This window comes from Rhinoderma darwinii, chromosome 1, assembly GCF_050947455.1.
Source record: "Rhinoderma darwinii isolate aRhiDar2 chromosome 1, aRhiDar2.hap1, whole genome shotgun sequence".
Classification (NCBI taxonomy): Eukaryota; Metazoa; Chordata; class Amphibia; order Anura; family Rhinodermatidae; genus Rhinoderma; species Rhinoderma darwinii.
In genome coordinates, this window is record NC_134687.1 from 230,512,800 (window position 1) to 230,535,098 (window position 22,299).

Sequence of the window (22,299 nt, forward strand, 5' to 3'; positions counted from 1 at the left end):
TTTTAGGGTATTATCCCTTTGACAGCTTGGTTATCTATCAGAGGTCATCTGCAGAGTTAATCGGTGCCTCCGAGCCGGGTGACGACTGGGGGTAAGGAAATTGGTGTGGGCAGATGAATAAAAAACATCTGGCCAGCTTCAAGGACTTGCCCCTGTCATTCATGTTTTAGTTCAAATTTTAAAGTTATGACCCTGATAGGGTCGTGGTTTATTTATTTATGTTTTGAATGTCATTGAGTGAATTCCATGTGATTTAAAATGTTGTTAAAATTATCATTCTTGGTTATTGTAATTATTGTAATAAATGACTGCTGTGGCCATTAAATTCCAACTCTGTTTCTGGTTTGTGTTTTATTCAATTACAGGGGACACATAAAGGAATATTGCATCACACGACTCTTTGAGTACATTACAGTAATTTTAATATATTTGTTTTCATTATTTTCCAGAATTTGACATAATTATGGGTGCATATGCTAGTAAATTTCATGAGAGCGGAGACTCAGTTCTTCTAGAATCAACAGATCCTTCCCAGCCAAACTGGATTACTGCACATGCTAAAACCTGTAAAAGTAAGTAGTAGAATAAACTTAAAGGTTTGATTTTAAAAATAGGAACATAAAGTTATACACCACATGAGGTGTCAGTTTTTTTTTTGGTTTTTTTTGCATTATTGTCATGGATCAATACACACATGCCTTGTTTTTGTCTTCTTACAGTGGTATCATCAAAAACAGGTTTTATGAGTTGTGCAGTCTGAAGTCAAAATGATATGCTAGAATACTGTACAGCAAGCAAATACACAGCTGCCATAATTTGGATAATGTGCTCACTTTACAGAGAAACATGATTATGACAGTGTACTTTGTCATCATTAATACCCTAAATCTACATCTGATTTGTTAATTACTTTTTTAGTTTCTATATCTTTCTTATACTATGTGTCCTATAATTAAACTTGCCATTTCGTATATGTCACAATACATGATTTTGTGATGTAAATGGTACAGTATTATGCCAACCATCCAGCATAGTAATTACTGGGATCAGGCACTGCTAACCTCAGTTATATGATAACCAACATTATTATCAACCTCTTGCAATACAACTTTCGAAGATCACAATCTTAAAGGGAATGCGTAATCAGAAAAAGGTAACTAATCCATATAAAAAAAAAAAATCTTGAAGTTTTCCAGTTTTCATACTGGCTACTGGAGCAGACACAATAAGCTGACATTTCCTCTTTTCTAAAGTTCATCTTTGCTGTGTAGACTGTGACAGTGTTAGCAGAGGGTCGGATTTAATAACAGATCTACTGTACTGCTGAAGGCCTAGATAAGGCAGGATAACCGGTATACGTTAGATGGATATCTGTGACAGATGCCACAGTGGCATCCATCATTTATAGCCTCCCATGTTAAAAAAATATATACTGCACAGTATATTACATGGTCTACTACGATATTCCATACTTTATTTTTTAGATACACTGATGTATACCGGCTCGACAGAAGACAAATTGACACTCTTATCGCCTGTATTGAGCTAATGTTACAATATTCACACATTTAGTATGCACGTCAGGAAAAATGTTTATGTGAACGGGGCCTAATGCTTGCACCTTTTCATCCACCTTCTTTTTAAGGCGAGAATTAGGGACTTAAAAACACTGTGTAGCTGAGGAAGTACTAATGGAGCAATAACTATAAAAATACATAAATTAAATCATAATGCAAAAAAATAGAGTCACAGCTGGAACATTGAGGGTCCATTGGAAAAATCAGCAAGGGGAAATAACAAGATACTGGCTCTAAAAAGTACTTCTATTTATTTATGTATTTATTTTTAGGTATAGCACTATTTCACGCTTTTCGGCAGCAGAGAGATCCTTTTTCTTTCCCATATTGCTTGAAACCTGTGGCCTGCTTAATAATGTGGAACGTCCTTCTTAAGTAGTTTTCCTTTGATTGGGCACACCTGGCAAACTAATTATCACAGATATCTGAGATTGATTACAATGATCCAAAGAGCCCTAAGACAAAATACCATCCATGAGTTTAATTGAAAAACTAATAATTAAATGTTTATGACACCTAAATCCAATGTGCATAATCATTTGGAACACGGTTTAGTGTAAATCTATATAGTGTGTAGTGTGTGTTTATAGTGTATATAGTGTAAGTCTATATAGTGTGTAGTGTGTGTATAGTGTATATAGTGTAAGACTATATAGTGTGTTCTGTGTGTGTGTGTGTGTGTATGTGTGTGTGTGTGTATGTGTATATAGTGTTTATAGTGTAAGTCTATATAGTGTGTGTATAGTGTGTATAATTTAATTCTATATAGTGTGTGTATATGGTGTAAGTCTATATAGTGTGTGTATAGTGTAAGTCTATATAGTGTGTGTATAGTGTATAGTGTATATCGTGTAAGTCTATATAGTGTGTATGTGTGTATAGTGTATATTGTGTAAGTCTATATAGTGTGTGCTGTGTGTATAGAGTTTATAGTGTGTATAATGTAAGTCTATATAGTGTAAGTGTGTGCGTGTAGTGTGTGTGTATATAGTGTGTGTATAATGTAAGTCTATATAGTTTGTGTATATAGTGTAAGTGTGCGTGTGGTGTGTGTATATAGTGTGTGGTTTGAATATATAGTCTGTGGTGTTAGTGTGAATTGTATACAGGGTGTTTAGTTTCTAAATTTTTGTGTGTGAAATAATTTCCACCCATAGAGCCCTCTGCAGTCAGTCAGATGCTCAGAACCCCCCTTGCAATATAATCTCCCCCATAGAACCCTCTGTAGTTATTATACTGCAAGGGGGGGTCATCGCATCTGAATGATTGCGGAGGTCTCTATGGGGGGATAATTCCTTCCCCCCAGAGCCATAAGACTCAAATGCTCAGACACTCCCATAGAGCACTCAGCAGTCAGTCCGACGCACTGATCCTCCCTTGCAGTATATTTCCCCCATATAGCGCTCAGGAGTTATTTTACTGCAAGGGGAGGGGTGTCTGACTGCTTAAATGGTAACTAAACTTTAAAAAAAAAACTTGACATAGCGACATGTCAAAAGTTCTGATCGGTGGAAGTCCAAGCACTGAGACCCCCACCAATTGCTAAAACAAAGTGGAGGAAGAGCTCAGGTGAGTGCTGTGCCACTTTGTTTCTGATCGACTTTCCTCTGGTAGCCGAGCAAGCGGTGTATGGGCACAATAGAAAGTCTATGAGCTCAGAGGGAAGGCGATCAGAGATGAAGTGGAACGGTGCTCACCTGAGCAATTCTGCCCATTTTTAGCAATCGTTGGGGTCTCAGTGCTCGAACCCCCATCAATCAAAACTTCTGACATATCACTATGACACGCCAAATGTTTTTCAAAAGTTTAGTTACCCCCTGGGGGCTGAATTTATTAGCCTGAGTTAGTGCATGGGCCTGGGGTCTTAATTTGCTTAGGGGTCTGGGGTATAAAACAAGTTAGGGTGTTTAGTTTCAGAATCTTTGTGTTGCTATAGACGCTGAAAATGGCTGCAGAATCGGGGGGGCAAAGATTTCTCATCAGGAAACTCTACAGTCATCAGGAGAAGTCGCCATAATGGTCTGTGTCAAATGGAGATGAGAAGAAAAGAGAACGACTCCCATCAGAGAAGACATAACTTGTGAGTCACTGGATCTATAGAGGATCTGTCCCCTTTCCTGACATGTCTGTTATAGGAAATCCTTGTATTCCACATAAAGCCTTTGTGTACCCAGGACTAATAGACAAATGCGTGTTACCATTCCCATCATCAAGAGAATGTGTGATACTCAGTGTGATACTGTCAGCGATGGTTGGAGAATGTCTATATGTAGGGACACAGGCCTTTGACAAGGGGAATCGTAACTCCCATTTGTCAATGCTCACACAGAAAATGGTGTTTAATATAGACACAATGTGGCAGGGCGGTGGTGGAGAGGGAGGGCCCAAGCTTGTGGAACAGCCCAGGGCCTATGGTCTACTTAATCCACCACTGGCTGAAGCATTAGGATTTTCCCTTCACTAAAACTAAAGGGCCTAGGCAGACCACTGAAAAACAACCCTATAGTATTATCCCTCCCCCACCAAACATTACAGTTTGCACAATGCTGTCAGGCAAGTAACATTCTCCTGGCATTCGCGAAACCCAGAGTCATGCATCAGACTGCAGATAGAGAAGGGGGATTTCAGTGGCGGCGTGCTTTACACCATTCCATCAGACGCTTGGCATTGTGCTTGGTGATGTAAGGCTTGCATGCAGCTGCTCGGCTATGAAAACCCATGCTATTAAGCTGCCAGCGCATAGTTTTTCTGCTGATGTTAATGTCAGAGGAGGTTTGGATCGCTGCAGTTACTGAGTTAGCAGAGCGTTACTTTTACGCACTATGAGCCTCAACACTTGGCGACTCTGTAACTTTACGTCGTTTGTCACTTCGTGGCTGAGCTGCTGTGGTTCCTAAACACTTCCTCTTTGTAATAAAACCACTAAAATTTTTGTAACTGACTTGTTGCAATGGTGGAATCCTATTACAGTACCATGCTGGAATTCAGTGAGCTCTTTAGAACTATTCATTCTTTCACAAGTGTTTGTAAAGGCGACTGCAAGGCTAGGTGCTGGATTTTATACACGTGTGGCAAAGGAACTGAATGAAACACCTGAATTTAATCATCAGTATTGTGTCCCAATACTTTTGTCCATATAGTGTATCTCAACCGTAGCAATATTGATCTTATTATTACCTCTATTTTCTAACTCTTCTAACGTGTTTTCTCATTAAACCCCACCACTTTCTTGATTGGATGAATATCTGTCCTTTTAGTACATTGCCAAATTATGTAGCATTCACATAAAAAATTTCCCACTCTTCAGTCATTACCTCATTAGACACGGCCAGAATATAAATCCAGGCTCTATTTCTACTTATTACTAACGTATATTCAGTTCAGCACGGTTTCAGAATATCATTACTACAGCAGCCATGTTTAATCTTTTAAAGTCTCTGCTTTCAAAATTTCAATCTATGTTACTACTCTACAAAGTAGTTTACTGTACAGCACATTCCGAAATCTCGTCTCACCAAATGTATCACACCCTTCTATCAGACTTCTTTTGTGCTAAGCCTATACTCACAAATGCTGTAACTCTGACTTTCAGACAAATTCCCTAAATTCACAGTTTTAAGCCTGACTTGAATGTTGCAGAGTAATGTCCACAACAACCCAACCCCCATCTAGTAAACAGACATATTAACCCCTTCCCGACAGCCGTATATATACATCCGTGTGTATGTACTTTGCTTTAATTCCTGTGAAACAGCTAAAGGGTTAAGAAACTTTCTAAATGCTGTTTTGAATACTTTAAGGGGTGAAGTTTTTAAAATATGGTAACTTATTGGGGGTTTCTAATATATAAGGCCCTAAAAGCCACTTCACAACTGAACTGGTCCCTGTAAAAATAGCCTTTTGAAATTTTCTTGATGCAATGTTAAATACCTTTGTGTCAAAAAAGACAAAAGTATATATGGTATGATACCTTTATTGGCTAACCATAAAAGTTCTATATGCAATTTTCTTGAAAATGTGAGAAATTGCTGCTAAAATTCTAAGCCTTGTAATATCCTAGAAAAATAAAAGGATGTTCAAAAAACGATGCCAATCTAAAGTAGACATATGGGGGATGTTAATTAGCAACAATTTTGCATAGTATAACTGCCTGTCTTACAAGCAGATACATTTAAATATAGAAAACTGCACATTTAAAAAGTTTTCGCTAAATTTTGGTGTTTTTCACAATTAAATACTGAATGTATCGAGCAAATTTTGCCAGTAACAAAGTCCAATGTGTCACGGGAAAACAATCTCAGAATCGCTTGGATAGGTAAAAGCATTCCGAAGTTATTACCACATAAAGTGAAACATGTCAGATTTGAAAAATTAGGCTCTGTCAGGAAGGTCAAAAGTGGCCAAAGCGGGAAGGGGTTAACATTTTTGGCACTGTTAACAAGCTAACTAAAAACTATAACTTGCATGACCGCCCATATCTGGAGCATCCATAATCTCCCTTTTCTTCCTCCACCTCTTCCTCATGTCTCTACACTTGGGTACCCACCTGTCCATCCTCTTACTTGACATTTAACCCTCATAACTGGACTTTTCTCCCTCGTATACTTTAGGATATCATAAACCACATAGCAGCTGCATGGGTTGCTTCTTTGGTACTCACGCCCTGGCCTTAGAAATGCAGTGGTCTGCAGCAGGTGCTTTGGCCCTGTATTTGTAGAAACGTAGGTGTTAAACATTATATATCCCTGTCCTTTGGATAGTTCTTATTTGCTATATATTTAGTAAAAGTAAAACACCCTCACAGGCGGCTGTGACCGAAATACTTACTACAAAAGCCGACGGCCACTACTGAAAGGAGAAAGGGCAAGGTGTCAGGATGCTGTTATGAGTCCGAAATCTGTTATAATTCCAGTTATAAAATAACATATTGGGTGCACATATTTAGAAAATGGATTTAGAAAATAGTTCCTGCGTTTTGACCTTTGACAAATTACCTTGCATGTCAGCAGACAGAATATAAGTACTGCAAAAATGGAGCTGTGGCATCAAACAATATACTGGCAGATTCCATGTGATAAATAATGATGTGACAGTGAATGAGAATGCACTTAGCAAAGGAGGTTTTTCAGCCACACATTTATCACTTAGAGAGAGGAATGACTAATCAGATGCCTAATTACCAAGTAACAAGGGGACATTAAAAAAAAGTGATAAATGTTAACATTTTCATGAGAAATCTGTTCATCTCTCTTTCACTGTCCTATAACAGGAGCTCAAGAGGAAAGATGGCGGTGGCTCACATTTACTAAGCTGTAAACTAGTGGTTTTATAGACCATACCATGCTCTTTCTGGTGATGAACTCCATTGCTATCAAATTAGACATCTCTCTAAACCAATAATCTGTGAAGGAGATTAACCCTTTCATGCCGACAATTTGTAGATTCACGTCCTATCCGCATATACCCCGTGCAGCCAGGGTGTGAATCTACAGACCTCTGCATCTGCCGTCATAGCGCTGGGGAGATCGCTCTGACGCTGGCAGTGTCAGTGTCCCCGGCTTCCCACTAACATGCTCTGACAGCCGAACCGATTGGTTCGGCTACAGAGCATGTGATCACCATGATCAACCAATCATAGTGATCTCTGAAAAGTTTGTTTACAAACAAAACTTTTCCCACTTGTCTTCTCCTCTCAGCCTCCTTCACTGTGTCACAGTGTTTCAGAAGGCAAGTAAATAAAAGCATTACATACAATTGTGTGTGTGTGTATGTATATGTATATATGTGTATAAAGGCAGGTGGCCAAGGATAGTAAAACAAATCCCAAAAAATTCTTCAAGTATATAAATGCTAAAAAGCCAAGGTCTGAACATGTAGGACCCCTAGATAATGGTAATGGGGAGTTGATCACAGGGGATCAAGAGAAGGCAGAGTTACTAAATGGGTTCTTTAGCTCTGTATATACAACTGAAGAAAGAGCAGCTGATGTAGCCGCTGCCAGTGCTGTTAATATATCAGTTGATATACTGAATTGGATGAATGTAGAGATGGTCCAAGCTAAATTAAATAAAATAAATGTGCACAAGGCCCCGGGACCAGATGGGTTACACCCTAGAATTCATAAAGAGCTTAGTTCAGTTATTTCTGTCCCCCTTTTCATAATATTCAGAGAATCTCTAGTGACTGGTATAGTGCCAAGGGACTGGCGCAGCGCAAATGTGGTGCCTATTTTCAAAAAGGGCTCTAGGTCTTCCCCAGGTAATTATAGACCAGTAAGCTTAACATGCATCGTGGGGAAAATGTTTGAGGGGGTATTGAGGGACTATATACAGGATTATGTGACAATAAATAGCATTATAAGTGACAGCCAGCACGGTTTTACTAAGGACAGAAGTTGTCAAACTAACCTGATCTGTTTTTATGAAGAGGTGAGCAGAAGTCTAGACAGAGGGGCCGCTGTGGATTTAGTGTTTTTGGACTTTGCAATGGCATTTGACACTGTCCCCCATAGACGCCTAATGGGTAAATTAAGGAATATAGGTTTAGAAAATATAGTTTGTAATTGGATTGAGAATTGGCTCAAGGACCGTATCCAGAGAGTTGTGGTCAATGATTCCTTCTCTGAATGGTCACCGGTTATGAGTGGTGTACCCCAGGGTTCAGTGCTGGGACCACTATTATTCAACTTATTTATTAATGATATAGAGGATGGGATTAATAGCACTATTTCTATTTTTGCAGATGACACCAAGCTATGTAATATAGTTCAGTCTATGGAAGATGTTCATGAATTGCAGGCAGATTTAAACAAACTAAGTGTTTGGGCGTCCACTTGGCAGATGAAGTTTAATGTAGATAAATGTAAAGTTATGCATCTGGGTACCAACAACCTGCATGCATCATATGTCCTAGGGGGAGCTACACTGGCGGATTCACTTGTTGAGAAGGATCTGGGTGTACTTGTAAATCATAAACTCAATAACAGCATGCAGTGTCAATCAGCTGCTTCAAAGGCCAGCAGGATATTGTCGTGTATTAAAAGAGGCATGGACTCGCGGGACAGGGATGTAATATTACCACTTTACAAAGCATTAGTGAGGCCTCATCTAGAATATGCAGTTCAGTTCTGGGCTCCAGTTCATAGAAAGGATGCCCTGGAGTTGGAAAAAATACAAAGAAGAGCAACGAAGCTAATTAGGGGCATGGAGAATTTAAGTTATGAGGAAAGATTGAAAGAATTAAACCTATTTAGCCTTGAAAAAAGACGACTAAGGGGGGACATGATTAACTTATATAAATATATTAATGGCACATACAAAAAATATGGTGAAATGCTGTTCCTTGTAAAACCCCCTCAAAAAACAAGGGGGCACTCCCTCTGTCTGGAGAAAAAAAAAGGTTCAAGCTGCAGAGGTGACAAGGCTTCTTTACAGTGAGAACTGTGAATCTATGGAATAGCCTACCGCAGGAGCTGGTCACAGCAGGGACAGTAGATGGCTTTAAAAAAGGGTTAGATAATTTCCTAGAACAAAAAAATATTAGCTCCTATGTGTAGAAATTTTTCCTTCCCTTTTCCCTTCACTTGGTTGAACTTGATGGACGTGTGTCTTTTTTCAGCCGTACTGACTATGTAACTATGTAACTATGTAATATATATATATATATATATATATATATATATACACACACACACACACACACACATATAAGTATATATACATTTACAAAGTATATAGAAAGTATATACTTTGTATTCCCTGTGCTCCTTAGTGTTAGAATAGGCAGGCAGGAATAGTAGGTAAGTTAGCGTGATCATAAATTGTTAATTAATTAAGTCATACATTAACTATTTAGTGTAATTTAATAAATTACACGAAATCTGGCACTTTTTTAATCAATTGTTCCGTTGTAATATAAAATATGTGTTGCATATGTAGTAAAAATAGATATTTTTTTAAGTGTGATTTGTTGCGAAAAAAACCCCTAAAAAATGGTTACGTTATCTGAAGTAGTTCAGAAGTTATGACAGTTTAAAAGAATGTATGCCAAAACTTTAAATTTAGGGCTGGTCATTGAGGCATCAATGACCCCTGGTCCTGAAAGGGATAAAGGTCCGGCATAACTTGGTGAGCACGAGTGGTGAAAAGTCAACACTTTATCAACTGCCTTTATGTCCAAAATCATTAGCAGCCGCTACCAGTGAAATGAAGTATCTTTAAATCAATAAATTCACACAGAAAAAAGTAAATGTGCTCAATAAGCTTACACGGCAAAGTATTCTAGGTCTGGCAAAGGGGAAAGTAAAAATGCTTACCCAGGGAAACTTTTATTAGTCTACTCTAAACAGTATAGATTGAGAAAATCAGATTGCTGGATCCACAATGGCTTTAGGAGTCCACACAGAGCACTTAAAACGTGTCATAATGATAGACTGAAGAGAAAATAAAACTATAAAATGAAATGATTATTTTAAACTGTCAGGAGTCATGATCTGACAGCAAGAACAGAATACAAGATAACTAAAAGTAATTGACAACCCTAAAAAAAAGTGATTTCCCCTGTAAATATATATTTGAGTTATTTGATATTGGTCACACTGAATGGTTTCTTTTAAAGAGAGCATCTGAGTAACACATTTTTAATTATTACTGCATTTTTTAAGGAAGAAAGTCCTCTATATCACCTATGTGAAAACTGCTCACTTTGTAGGGGTTCCAACAACAAAGATTGTATGAATTATGTGCATATGCTATGAATTGGGGGTGTTCTAACCACTGGGTCCCACACTAATGCCTAGGATGAAGGAGTGGCACTGTTTCAGATAAGAGATAAAGGTGGGAGTCCCAGTGGTGGGCCCCCAACTAGTCAGACATTGACGGCCTATCTAGTCTAATGGATATGTCATCATTGCATACAGTGAGAAAAAAAAACTTTAAACTTAGCAACTTGTTGCATTGGTTTGGCAAAAATCATTGTAAACAATGACCTCCTATAAATTTATATCAGTCTTTTTCATAACTAATGAAGAATGTTTGTCATAACTATTTGCAGAGTTTAATTCCAACACATTGATATGCTTTTGTGTTCTGCGATCATGGTCTTGCTATACAGACTAATGACTGGACGTTCTCCTTATACATTTTCTGATACAGTGCATAATTCATCATGATAATAACATGAATTATATGGGAGTTGTATAACTTTTCCTTAATAATAAAATCACTAAAATTATGAGGTAAATTTAATAATAATGACTTAAAGTGTAACTATAGTTTCATAAAACCTTTGACACGTCATAGTGATACGTCAGAAGTTTTCATCGGTGGGGGTTAGAGCAGTGAGACCCCCAAGAATTGCTAAAAAGAACCAGCAAAAGCGCTCAAGTGAACGCTGTGCCTCTTCGTTTCTGACTTGCTTTGCCCGGCTTTCCACGGAAAGCAGAGTGAGCGGTGTACGGACTCATAGACTTTCTATTGAGCCCGTACATCGCTTTTTTGACTTTCCGAGGAAAGCCTAGCAAAGCCAGTCAGAAAAGAATCGACACAGCGCATACATAAGCGCTTCTGCCGCTTTGTTTTAGTGATCGGTGGGGCCCTGACTGATCAAAACTTCTGACATGTCACTATGACATGTAAAAAGATTTATGAAAGTATAGTTACAATTTAGAGGTTCTAGGCTGAAGATTCGCTAAATTTTTCAATGGCGTGCATGCTGTTTAAAATATTTGCATGCCTGTTAGACTCTTTCCCTTCTTTACACCATCTATTAGGTGGTTAACTTCACACCAGTATTCTGCACCACAAAACTGACGCACACAAGTGTTAAACCTGGCATATTTCACGACTTGACAAATCTATGGCCATATTCTGAGTATGCGACCCAACATGGCGAGCATGTAGCAAATTAAGGTTTTTTCTGAATCACGCATTAATAAATTTGGCCACCAATATATGAGCTAAGAAAATAGGCGCATATAGAACTGAAGCGCAAAGACAATAATAAATCTGCCCCTATGTTTTTTTTAATTTATTCATGGTCCTTTTGTCTTATATTACATTAGGCATTAAGATATTAGAAACTGTTAAATGTGACAATTATTCGGTCACGTGAGACATTTAAAAGGGGTAAATCAGGGCTGGACACAGACAGCAGACGGCTCCCATGCAAGAATTGTATATCGGCCCATTTCTTACCAATACCTTATTGTAGAGCACATTTTTTATTTCTCTCTAAGGCTGGGTTCACACGAGCATGTTACATCCGTAAAGGACGGAACGTATTTCGGCCGCAAGTCCCGGACCGAACACACTGCAGGGAGCCGGGCTCCTAGCATCATAGTTATGTACGATGCTAGGAGTCCCTGCCTCGCTGCAGGACAACTGTCCCGTACTGTAATCATGTTTTCAGTACAGGACAGTAGTTCCACGGAGAGGCAGGGACTCCTAGCATCGTACATAACTATGATGCTAGGAGCCCGGCTCCCTGCAGTGTGTTCGGTCGGGGACTTGTGGCCGAAATACGTTCCGTCCTTTACGGACGTAACATGCTCGTGTCAACCCAGCCTAACAATTTACTAGTAATTGTGAGCCATGATTTTTTAGCTTAATCCCTTTAGATGCAATTTGAGGCTGCTTTTTTGTATTATAACCTAATTTTCATTGGAGGTTTCCAAATACAAAAATGCAAAAATACTTTGACATACTCTCTAACAAGAATAGCAATGTGCCATGGGTTATGTTTTAATCCTGAGTAAATCAAAATCCACATTAAATATCCCTTGACAGATGTAAGTAGGTAATCACCAGTATGTCCTTTTAACCCCTTAAGGACGCAGCCTAGTTTGGGCCTTAAGGCTCAGAGCCCATTTTTCAAATCTGACATATTTCACTTTATGTGGTAATAACGTCGGAATGCTTAAACCTATGCAAGCGATTCCGAGATTGTTTTCTCGTGACACTTTGGGCTTCATGTTCGTGGTAAAATTTGGTCGATATATTCAGTCTTTATTTGAGAAAAATTGCAAAATTTAGAGAAAATTTAGAAAAAATAGCATTTTTCAGAATTTAAATGCATCTGCTTGAAAAACAGACGGTTATACCACCCAAAATAGTTACTAGTTCACATTTCCCATATGTCTACTTTAGATTAGCATCGTTTTTAGAACATTATTTTATTTTTCTTGGACGTTACAAGGCTTAGAACATAAACAGCAATTTCTCATATTTTTAAGAAAATTTCAAAAGCCTTTTTTTTAAGGTACCTGTTCAGTTCTGAAGTGGCTTTGAGGGGCCTATGTATTAGAAACCCCCATAAAGCACCCCATTTTAAAAACTAGACCCCTCAAAGTATTCAAAACAGCATTTAGAAAGTTTTTTAACCCTTCAGGCATTTCACAGGAATTAAAGCAAAGTGGAGGTGAAATTTGCAAATTTCGTTTTTATTTCTGAATTTCAATTTTATTCTATTTTTTTTCTGTAACAAAGAAGGTTTTACCAGAGAAACACTACTAAATATGTATTGTCCAGATTCTTCAGTTTTTAGAAATGTCCCACATGTGGCTCTAGTGCGCTCGTGGAATAAAACACAAGCCCCAGAAGCAAAGAAGCACCTAGTGCATTTTGGTGGTGCTTTTTTATTAGCATATATTTTAGGCAGCATGCCAGGTTTGGAGAGGTGTTGAGGTGCCAAAACAGTAGGAATCCCCCAAAACTGACCCCATTTTGGAAACTGCACCCCTCAAGGAATTAATTTATGGTTATTGTTACCATTTTGACCCCGTAGTTTTTTCACAGCGCGTATTTGAATTGGGCTGTGAAATTAAAAGAATGACAATTTTTCCAATAAGATGTCATTTTTGATCAGAATTTCTTATTTTCACAGGGAACAAAATGCCCCATTTTGTTGCCCAATTTGTCCTGAGTGCGGCAATACCCCATTTGTGGTGATAAACTGCCGTTTGGGCCCATGGGAGGGCTCAGAAGGAAAGGAGCGCTATGTGTTTGTTGGAGTCCAGATTTTGCTGTATTGGTTTGCGGGTGCCATGTCGCATTTGCAGAGCCTCAGAGGTATCAAAGCAATGGAAACCCACCAAAAGTGACCCCATTTTGGAAACAAAACCCCTCAAGGAATTTATTTATGGGTGTTGTGACCATTTAGACCCCACAGTTTTTTCACAGAACTTATTTGAATTGGGCTGTGAATTTAAAAAGAAAAACTTTTTTCCAATAAGATGTAGTTTTGGCTCAAAATGTCTTATTTTCACAACGAATAAAATACCCCATTTTGTTGCCAAATTTGTCCTGAGTGCGGCAATACCCTATTTGTGGCCATAAACTGCCGTTTGGGCCCATGGGAGGTATTAGAAGGAAAGGAGCGCTATGTGTTCTTTGGAGCAGAGATTTTGCTGGATTGGTTTTCGGGTGCCATGTCGCATTTGCAGAGCCCCAAAGGTATCAAAGCAATGGAAACCCACCAGAAGTGACCCCATTTTGGAAACTACACCCCTCAAGGAATTCATTTATGGGTGTTGTGACCATTTAGACTCCACAGTTTTTTCACAGAATTTATTTGAATTGGGCTGTGAATTCAAAAAAATGAAATTTTTTCCAATAAGAGGTAGTTTTGGCTCAAAATTTCTTATTTTCACAAGGAATAAAATACCCCAATTTGTTGCCCAATTTGTCCTGAGTGCCGCAATACCCCATTTGTGGTGATAAACTGCCGTTTGGGCCCATGGGAGGCCTCAGAAGGAAAGGAGCGCTATGTGTTCTTTGGAGCCCAGATTTTGCTGGATTGGTTTTCGGGTGCCATGTCGCATTTGCAGAGCCCCAAAGGTATCAAAGCAATGGAAACCCACCAGAAGTCACCCCATTTTGGAAACTACACCCCTCAAAGAATTTATTTATGGGTGTTGTGACCATTTAGACCCCACAGTTTTTTCACAGAATTTATTTGAATTGGGCTGTGAATTAAAAAAAAAATTATTTTTTCCAATAAGAGGTAGTTTTGGCTCAAAATTTCTTATTTTCACAAGGAATAAAATACCGCATTTTGTTGCCCAATTTGTCCTGAGTGTGGCAATACCCTATTTGTGGTGATAAACTGCCGTTTGGGCCCATGGGAGTGCTCAGAAGGAAAGGACCACCATGTGGCCTACTGGGAATTTTCTGGTGCTAAGTCGTGTGTGCAGAAGCCCCTGAGGTATCAGTACAGTTGAAACCCCCGAGAAGTGACCCCGTTTTAAAAACGACACCCCTTAAGGAATTCATCTAGAGGTGTAGTGAGCATTTTGACCCCACAGGTATTGTGTAAAAGATAATGCGCAGCAGATGGTGCAGAGTGAGATTTGCAATTTTCTATATATATGCCATGTCAGTGTCCGATATATTGTGCCCAGCATGTGCCACCGGAGACCTACACCCCATAAACTGTAATGTTGGCTCTCCCGGGTACGGCAATACCCTACATGTGGCTGTTATCAGCTGCCTGGGCACACAGCAGGGCTCAGAGGGGAAAGATGAGGAGGGGTAAGCTGTGCGAAGTGGATCAGAGCGAGTAAAACTGGGGTAAATTAAAAATAAAGGGATGGATGATAAATTTGAAAACACTCTTTCATACAGAGCTCTGGTTTTTTCGGGACACGCGTCACATTGATATATTGTGTCCTTCCTTATCCCCCTCTTATAGCAGACTCTGCACCTCTTTTGACTTTTTCCCTTCTTGCCAGTTTGGGGAACTTCTCCTAAAAAGTGTTGCCCTGGTATGATGCCTGTGGCCCCGCTTCCAGAAGTACTGTAAGGCTTCAGGACTTGATCTGACAAGTCCACCCCTCCCATGTACCTATTGTAGTCCAGGATGCAGTCTAGTTTGGGGGTCCCTGTACTGGTACCTCGTACAGGTACATGGGTACTGGTGTGGCATCTCCCTGGTCTTGTACTTGAGACACAATATGTTGCTGCTAGATTGTGCCCTGCTCTCACCCCTTCTGAGTGTTTGCCCAAGCAGAGTCGTAGGGAGGCCTCTCAGGTTTCTTCTAGCAGTGCCGCATGCCGCAGGACTTCTGGAAGCGAGGCAGTTGAAGAGTGGGACGCTGGTATAAAAATTATCCAGGTAGAGGTGGTAACCCTGGTCCAGCAGTGGGTGCACCAAATCCCACACAATTTTTGTATTAACTCCCAGTAAGGGGGGACATTCTGGGGGCTGAGAACTGGTGTCCTTCCCTTCATATATCCTAAATTTGTAGGTATACCCTGATGCACTCTCGCACAGCTTATACATCTTCACGCCATACCTTGCCCTCTTACCCGGCAGGTACTGGCGGAATTGAAGCCTCCCTTTAAAATGTACCAAGGACTCATCATTAGAAATACACTTCTCGGGGGTGTATGCTTGGGCAAACCGGGCACTGAAACGGTCTAATATGGGTCTCCGTTTATACAAACGGTCAAAACTGGGGTCATCTCGGGGTGGGCACGGCTCATTATCAGTATAATGTAAGAAGCGAAGTATTGCCTCATTTTTATTTTATTTTTTAGTTTCCAGCTCAGTTCTGAAGTTGCTTTGAGGGGCCCATATATTAGACACCCTTATCAAACACCCCATTTCAGAAACTAGACCCCTCAAAGTATTCACAACAGCATTTAAAAAGTTTATTAACCCTTTAGGCGTTTCACAGGAATTTAGAGCAAAGTAGAGGTGACATTTAATTAATTTAATTTAATTTATTAGGCACCATGTCCGGTTTGAAGAGGTCTTGTGGTGCTAAAACAGTGGAAACCCCCCAAAAGTGACCCCTTTTTGGAAACTAGACCCCTTGAGGAATCCATTGTAGTTTTCTTGGGGTGCATGCGGCTTTTTGATCAGTTTTTATTCTATTTTTAGGTGGCGTGGTGACTAAAAAAACAGCAATTTTACTATTGTTTTTTATTCAATTTTTTTTACAGCGTTCACCGTGCGCTATAAATGACATATTCACTTTATTCTGCGGGGCGATACGATTACGGCGATACCAGATGTTTATAGTTTTTTTTTATGTCTTATGGCGTTTGCACAATAAAATACATTTTGTAAAATATAATTTATTTTTTGTGTTGCCTTATTCTAAGAGCCATAACTGTTTTATTTTTCCATCAGGAAAGCCGTGCGAGGACTTATTTTTTGCGTAACGAACTGTAGTTTCGATCAGTACCATTTTTAGGTACATGCGACTTTTTGATCTCTTTTTATTCCATATTTTGGGAGGTGAAGTGACCAAACAATTGTGATTGTGGTACGGTTTATTATTATTTTCTCTTACGGCGTTCACCGCGCGGGATAAATAACGACATCGTTTTGTAGTTCAGGACGTTACGGACGCGGCGATACCAATTATGTATAGTTTATTTGTTTATTTATATATTTTTATTAATAATAAAGAACTGATAAGGGAAAAATGGGGACTTTTACTTTTATTACTTTTAAATCTTTTATTTTCTTATTTTTACACAACTTTTTTTTACTTTTTCACACTTTTTTTACTTTGTCCCACTAGGGGACATGAGGGCAGGAGGCTCTGATCGCTATTCTAATACACTGCACTACATGCGTAGTGCAGTGTATTAGAGCTGTCAGCTGTTCGCTGACAGCAAGCATAGTGGGTCCTGATTTTGTCGGGACCCACTAGGCTTCCGTCGATGGCGTAGCCAGAGTCCATTGTTAGGATTCTGGTTGCCATAGTAGCCATCACGGCCCGCTATCGTGTAGCAGGCCGGCGATGGCAGCTTAACCCCTAAGAAGCCGCGATCGCTATTGAACGCGGCTTCTAAGGGGTTAATCGGCGGGGACCACCGCGATCGGTCCCTGCACACTAAGCTGTGATAGCCTGCTGTCGGAAACAGCAGGTATCACAGCTCAGACACGCGCCGGGGAAAGATGGCGCCGTGTTTACTCAGGTCAGTAATAGTACTGACCTGAGCGCGAACGTTCTACTTAGCAGGACGTACTATTACTGACCTGAGCGCGAAGGGGTTAATAAAGATAACTAAATTAGGCTGGAGATTAGTCCCAGGAAGCCAAAATGTCCTCTTGGTTTGCTTTCCCATTTACAAAGAGGCATTAACATTTGGGAAAGGTGAGTGCATCTGATATTAGACCACCCAACTCAAGAGCCCATACTATCTGTCTGAAAATGGCTTGAGTCATCTAGAAAGTACAAAGGGCAATGTAATAGTTCAATTCCATGTTTGAAATAACCCCCCTATGTATTTAACATCAGGGACCTCAGACACTTCTATTGTCTCAAGTTCCAGGATATTGGACCTTAGGAAAACACAGAACTGAATATTATCTTGAATTATGGATATTTCATATTCATGTTCGTATGCTTAGGTTGCTGAAAATATGCTTTTGAACTTGCAGGTTATATTATCTAGCTAGGAGATTCCTATGAGGATATATGAAATAAGCAAGAATTATCCAATAATTATGACCGGAGAGGGGTTTGCCCTGGAGGAGATAGCGTGACACTAGCCCAAATTTATGGCATAGTGTTGCTCCACCAACTTTCTTCTGTTACATATAAGCTAGATTTATGTCCTACAACTGTGTTCTTTTGCATATGAATATCCTTCCTTCTCTGAACTGAGAAAGGGGGGGTTGAGGCGTCTGGCTGCGATCCTTTAAAATCAATAGACCAACTGGGTCAGAAACAGTGGATGCAAACAATTCTTGTTCTGTTCAACTTCAGCTGTCTCTTCAGTGGGATCTCTTGCCGATATAATTAGTAAGAGGTTTGTTATTTTTTATTATATTCTTTTTTATTTTTCTAACTATTTTGCCTTTATGTCTATGTCCTTTGTATTACATAATTTTTTGCAATTGTACTCTTATATATAAAATCTTAAAATTAATAAGTTTGTTCCTTGCTGCTCTAAACCCACTCAAAACCTTGAAGAGGGAAAGTATAGCCTAGAGGTGTTAACCCTTTGAATGTCAGTGTGCCAACCTGTTTAATGCTAGAGACCACAGTGTGTGCTTAGTTCGGATTTAGCCTAATACTATAAGTGAGTAAGTGTGAGTGTCGAAAGTTAAACTATGGCGAGCAACTCCCAATCAGAGATGGGGTAATTTCATTTAGCAGGACTGAATGTTTTTGAAAAGCATACCACAAGGCTGGAATTTTTCCAAGGAATTATTTTGCAAGGGGATTGCACCAACTGCCTTGGATGAACCACTGTCTTCCAGAATTAACTAATGCTGGAGTCAGGGCACCGAAGAACTGGACAAAGGCTTCAGCCTGCCATATGTTGCTCCCATATGTTGCTCCCTTGCAAGTTGAAATGGGAGAGATGGGAGCCACAATGTTGAAGCAGTGATGGATGAACGAGCTATAGTAGTTAGCGAACCCCAAAAAATGAGGATCCATTTCCAATCCATCTGCGGACATAATGTTTCCCAGAAATAGGAGCTGGGACAACTCAAACAGGCACTTCTCAAGTTTAGCATTTAGCTTATTGTTTTTTCAGATACTGAGGAACAGTCTTGATGTTAGCACGACTTGACTGAACATCCGGGGAGAAAAAGAGATTGTCTTCTAGGTACACAATCAAACAGTTGGTAGGGATGTTGAAGAAAATGTAATTTTCCTGGAAGAGAACAGTAGTGCTGCACAGTTCGAATGGCATGACTAAATACTTGTAGTGGCCATCCCTTGTAACCAATGCTGTCTTCCACTTATATGCCTTTCAAATGCAGATCGAGTTGTAGACTTACTTCAGATCCAATTTTGTGAAGAATTTAGCCCCCTGGAGTTACTCAAATAGTTCTTCAATATGGGGCAACAGATATTTATTATTAAACCTAGAAACAAAATTGATGCTATGACAAAATAATATATAGAAATTGTAAAATGTCTATAATAAAATTGTAAAATGTTTATTATAGTAACTGATTTAAAAACAGAATTACAATATGACTTAAAAACAATCCACAAACCTACAGAAAGAATAGGACAATTTGTGGTGTTGCTGACTAAAATGGTAACAATGATATTGAACCCCAAACATGGGTATGTAATGCCTCTTTGTATTTTCACAATACTTGATTGGCTGCTACATTTATCTATGCACCCAATATCCTCGTACTGTACAGTCCTGGCCAAAAGTTTTGAGACTGACACAAATTTTGGTTTTCAGAAAGTTTTCAGTTGAATTGCAATTAATTGAAAAGTCATTCCTTACCATGAAAATTAACTGACTCACAAAAACCCCATTTCCACTGCATTTCAGCCCTGCCACAAAATGACTTGCCAACATAATTTCAGTGATCTTAGTGAGCTCAAGAGAAAGTGTTAAAGAGGACACGGCGGCTGATATAACTCTGTCATGCTGATTGAATTATAAGAGCAGACTGGTTGCTTTAAAGGTGGGATGGTGCTTGAAATCATTGTCTTCTTCTGTTAACCATGGTTACCTCCAAGTAAACACATGCAGTCATCATTGCTTTGCATCAAAAAGGATTTACAGGCAAGGACATTCCTTATTGTAAGATTGCCCCTAAATCAGCCATTTATCGGATCATCAAGAATTTCAAGGAGAGAGGTTAAATTGCGGTAAAGAAGGCTTCAGGGCGCCCAAGAGAGTCCAGCATTTGCCGGAACTGTCTCCTAAAGAGGATTCAGCTACGGGATCGATTTCAACAACAATGCAGAGCTTGCTCAGGTATGGCAGGTGACAGTGCATCTGAACGCACAGTGAGGCAAAGACTTCTGGAGGCTGTCCTGGTGTTAAAAATGGCAGCAAAGAAGCCACTTCCCTCCAAGAAAAATATCAAGGATAGACTGACATTCTGCAGGAAGTACAGGGATTGGACTTCAGAGGACTAGGGTAAAGTTATTTTCTCTGATGAAGCCCTCTTCAGACTGTTTGAGACATCTGGTAGAATGATTGTCTGGAAAAGAAAAGGTAAGCACTACCATGAGTCCTGTGTCATGCCAACAGTAAAGCATCCTGAGACCATTCATGTGTGGGGTTGCTTTTTATCCAAGGTAGTGGGCTCACTCACAATTTTGCCTAAGAACACTTCCATGAATAAAGAATGGTATCTAAACATCCTTCAAAAGCAACTTCTCCCAACGATCCAGGAGCAATTTGGTAAAGAACAATGCTATTTTCCAGCATGATGGAGCACCATATCACAAGGCAAAAGTGATAACTAAGTGGCTCGGTGAACAAAACATTGACATTTTGGGTCTATAGCCAGGAAACTCCCCAGATCTTAAACCCATTGAGAACCTGTCGTGAAATCTCAAAAAGTGGGTAGACAAACAAAAACAAAGAAATTGTGATAAACTCCAAGCACTAAATGAGTTGCCATAAGTCAGAATTTGGCCCAGAAGCTGATATCCAGCATGCCAGAGTGAATTGCAGAATTCTTGAAAAAGCAGGGTCAACACTGTAAATATTGAGTCTTTGCATAAACGTATGAAATGCTTATAGTTGTACTTCAGTATAACATAGAAACAGCTGACTATCAGATCTAAAAACACTAAAGCAGCAAACTTTGTGAAAACCAATTTGTGTATATTCTCTTACTTATGCCATTTGACACCTATACACTATTAATTATGTACAGACTTGGTCATGTTTGGGGTTCAATATCATTGTTACCATTTCAGTGAGCAACGCAGCGAGTTGTCCTATTCTTCCTTTAGACTTGTGGATTCTTTTCAAGTCGTATTGTAAATCTGTTTTTAATCACTTTAATAAAGATTTTTCAATTTCTATATATTAGTTTGTCGTAGCAACAATATTTTATTAGGTTTGATATATGTATATTGATGCATTTGGATTTAACCCTGGGATCATCCCCTGTAGAAACCTTACGATTGACTTATTTTTGCATTTGCAATCGGCATTTGATCTTTGATGTTGTTTTTTTTTTTAGATATTTATTATTTATGGTAATTTTTTTAACCCCTTAGTGACCAGCCCATTTTAGGCCCTAATGACCAAGCTATTTTATTCGTTTTTCTATAGGCGCTTTCAAAGAGCTATAACTTTTTTATTATTTCGTCTACATAGCTGTGTGAGGACTTGTTTTTTGCGGCATTAGTTGTACTTTTTAATAGCACCATTTTAGGGTACATATCATTTTTTTATTAACTTTTTTTGAGGAGATTATAAAAAAAAACTGAAATTCCACCATTGTTCTATGCGTTTTTAAATTGACGCCGTTCACTGTGCGACGTAAATAACATGTTACCTTTATTCTATGGGTCGGTACGATTACGGCGATATCACATATGTAGAGGTTTTTTATGTTTTACGACTTTTGCACAATAAAAACACTTTTGAACTAAAATTATTTGTTTTTGCATCGTTGCTTTCCAAGAGCCGTAACTTTTTTATTTTTCCTACAATGTAGTGATTTTTTGGGCTTGTTTTCTGCGGGACGAGACGTAGTTTTGATTGGTACTGTTTTGGGGTGCATGGGACTTATTGATTCATTTTTATTATGACTTTTTGGGGGGCAATGGTCACGGCGATACCATATATGTGTACTTTTATTTATTTTTTACACTTGTACTAAATAAAAACACTTTTTATTGAAAAAAATGGTTTTATTTATTTTTTTACTGTAATTTTTATTATTCATCTTTATGTCACATTTATTATTTATTTCACTAGTCCCACTAGGGGACTTTACTGTGCAATCTTCAGATCACTGCTATAATGCTCTAGTATAC

The 22,299-nt window shown here is 39.0% G+C and overlaps 1 protein-coding gene across 1 annotated transcript in view; it reads left to right on the forward strand.

The window, feature by feature from the left end:
• Positions 1 to 452: 452 nt before the first annotated feature.
• Positions 453 to 22,299, forward strand: part of LOC142740402 (uncharacterized) — a 366,060-nt gene continuing 344,213 nt past the window's right edge. Inside the window, exon 1 of the mRNA XM_075849946.1 lies at positions 453 to 572. Coding sequence (XP_075706061.1) covers positions 464 to 572 — 109 coding nt within the window. The 5' untranslated portion in view covers positions 453 to 463. The remainder of the gene's footprint in view (positions 573 to 22,299) is intronic.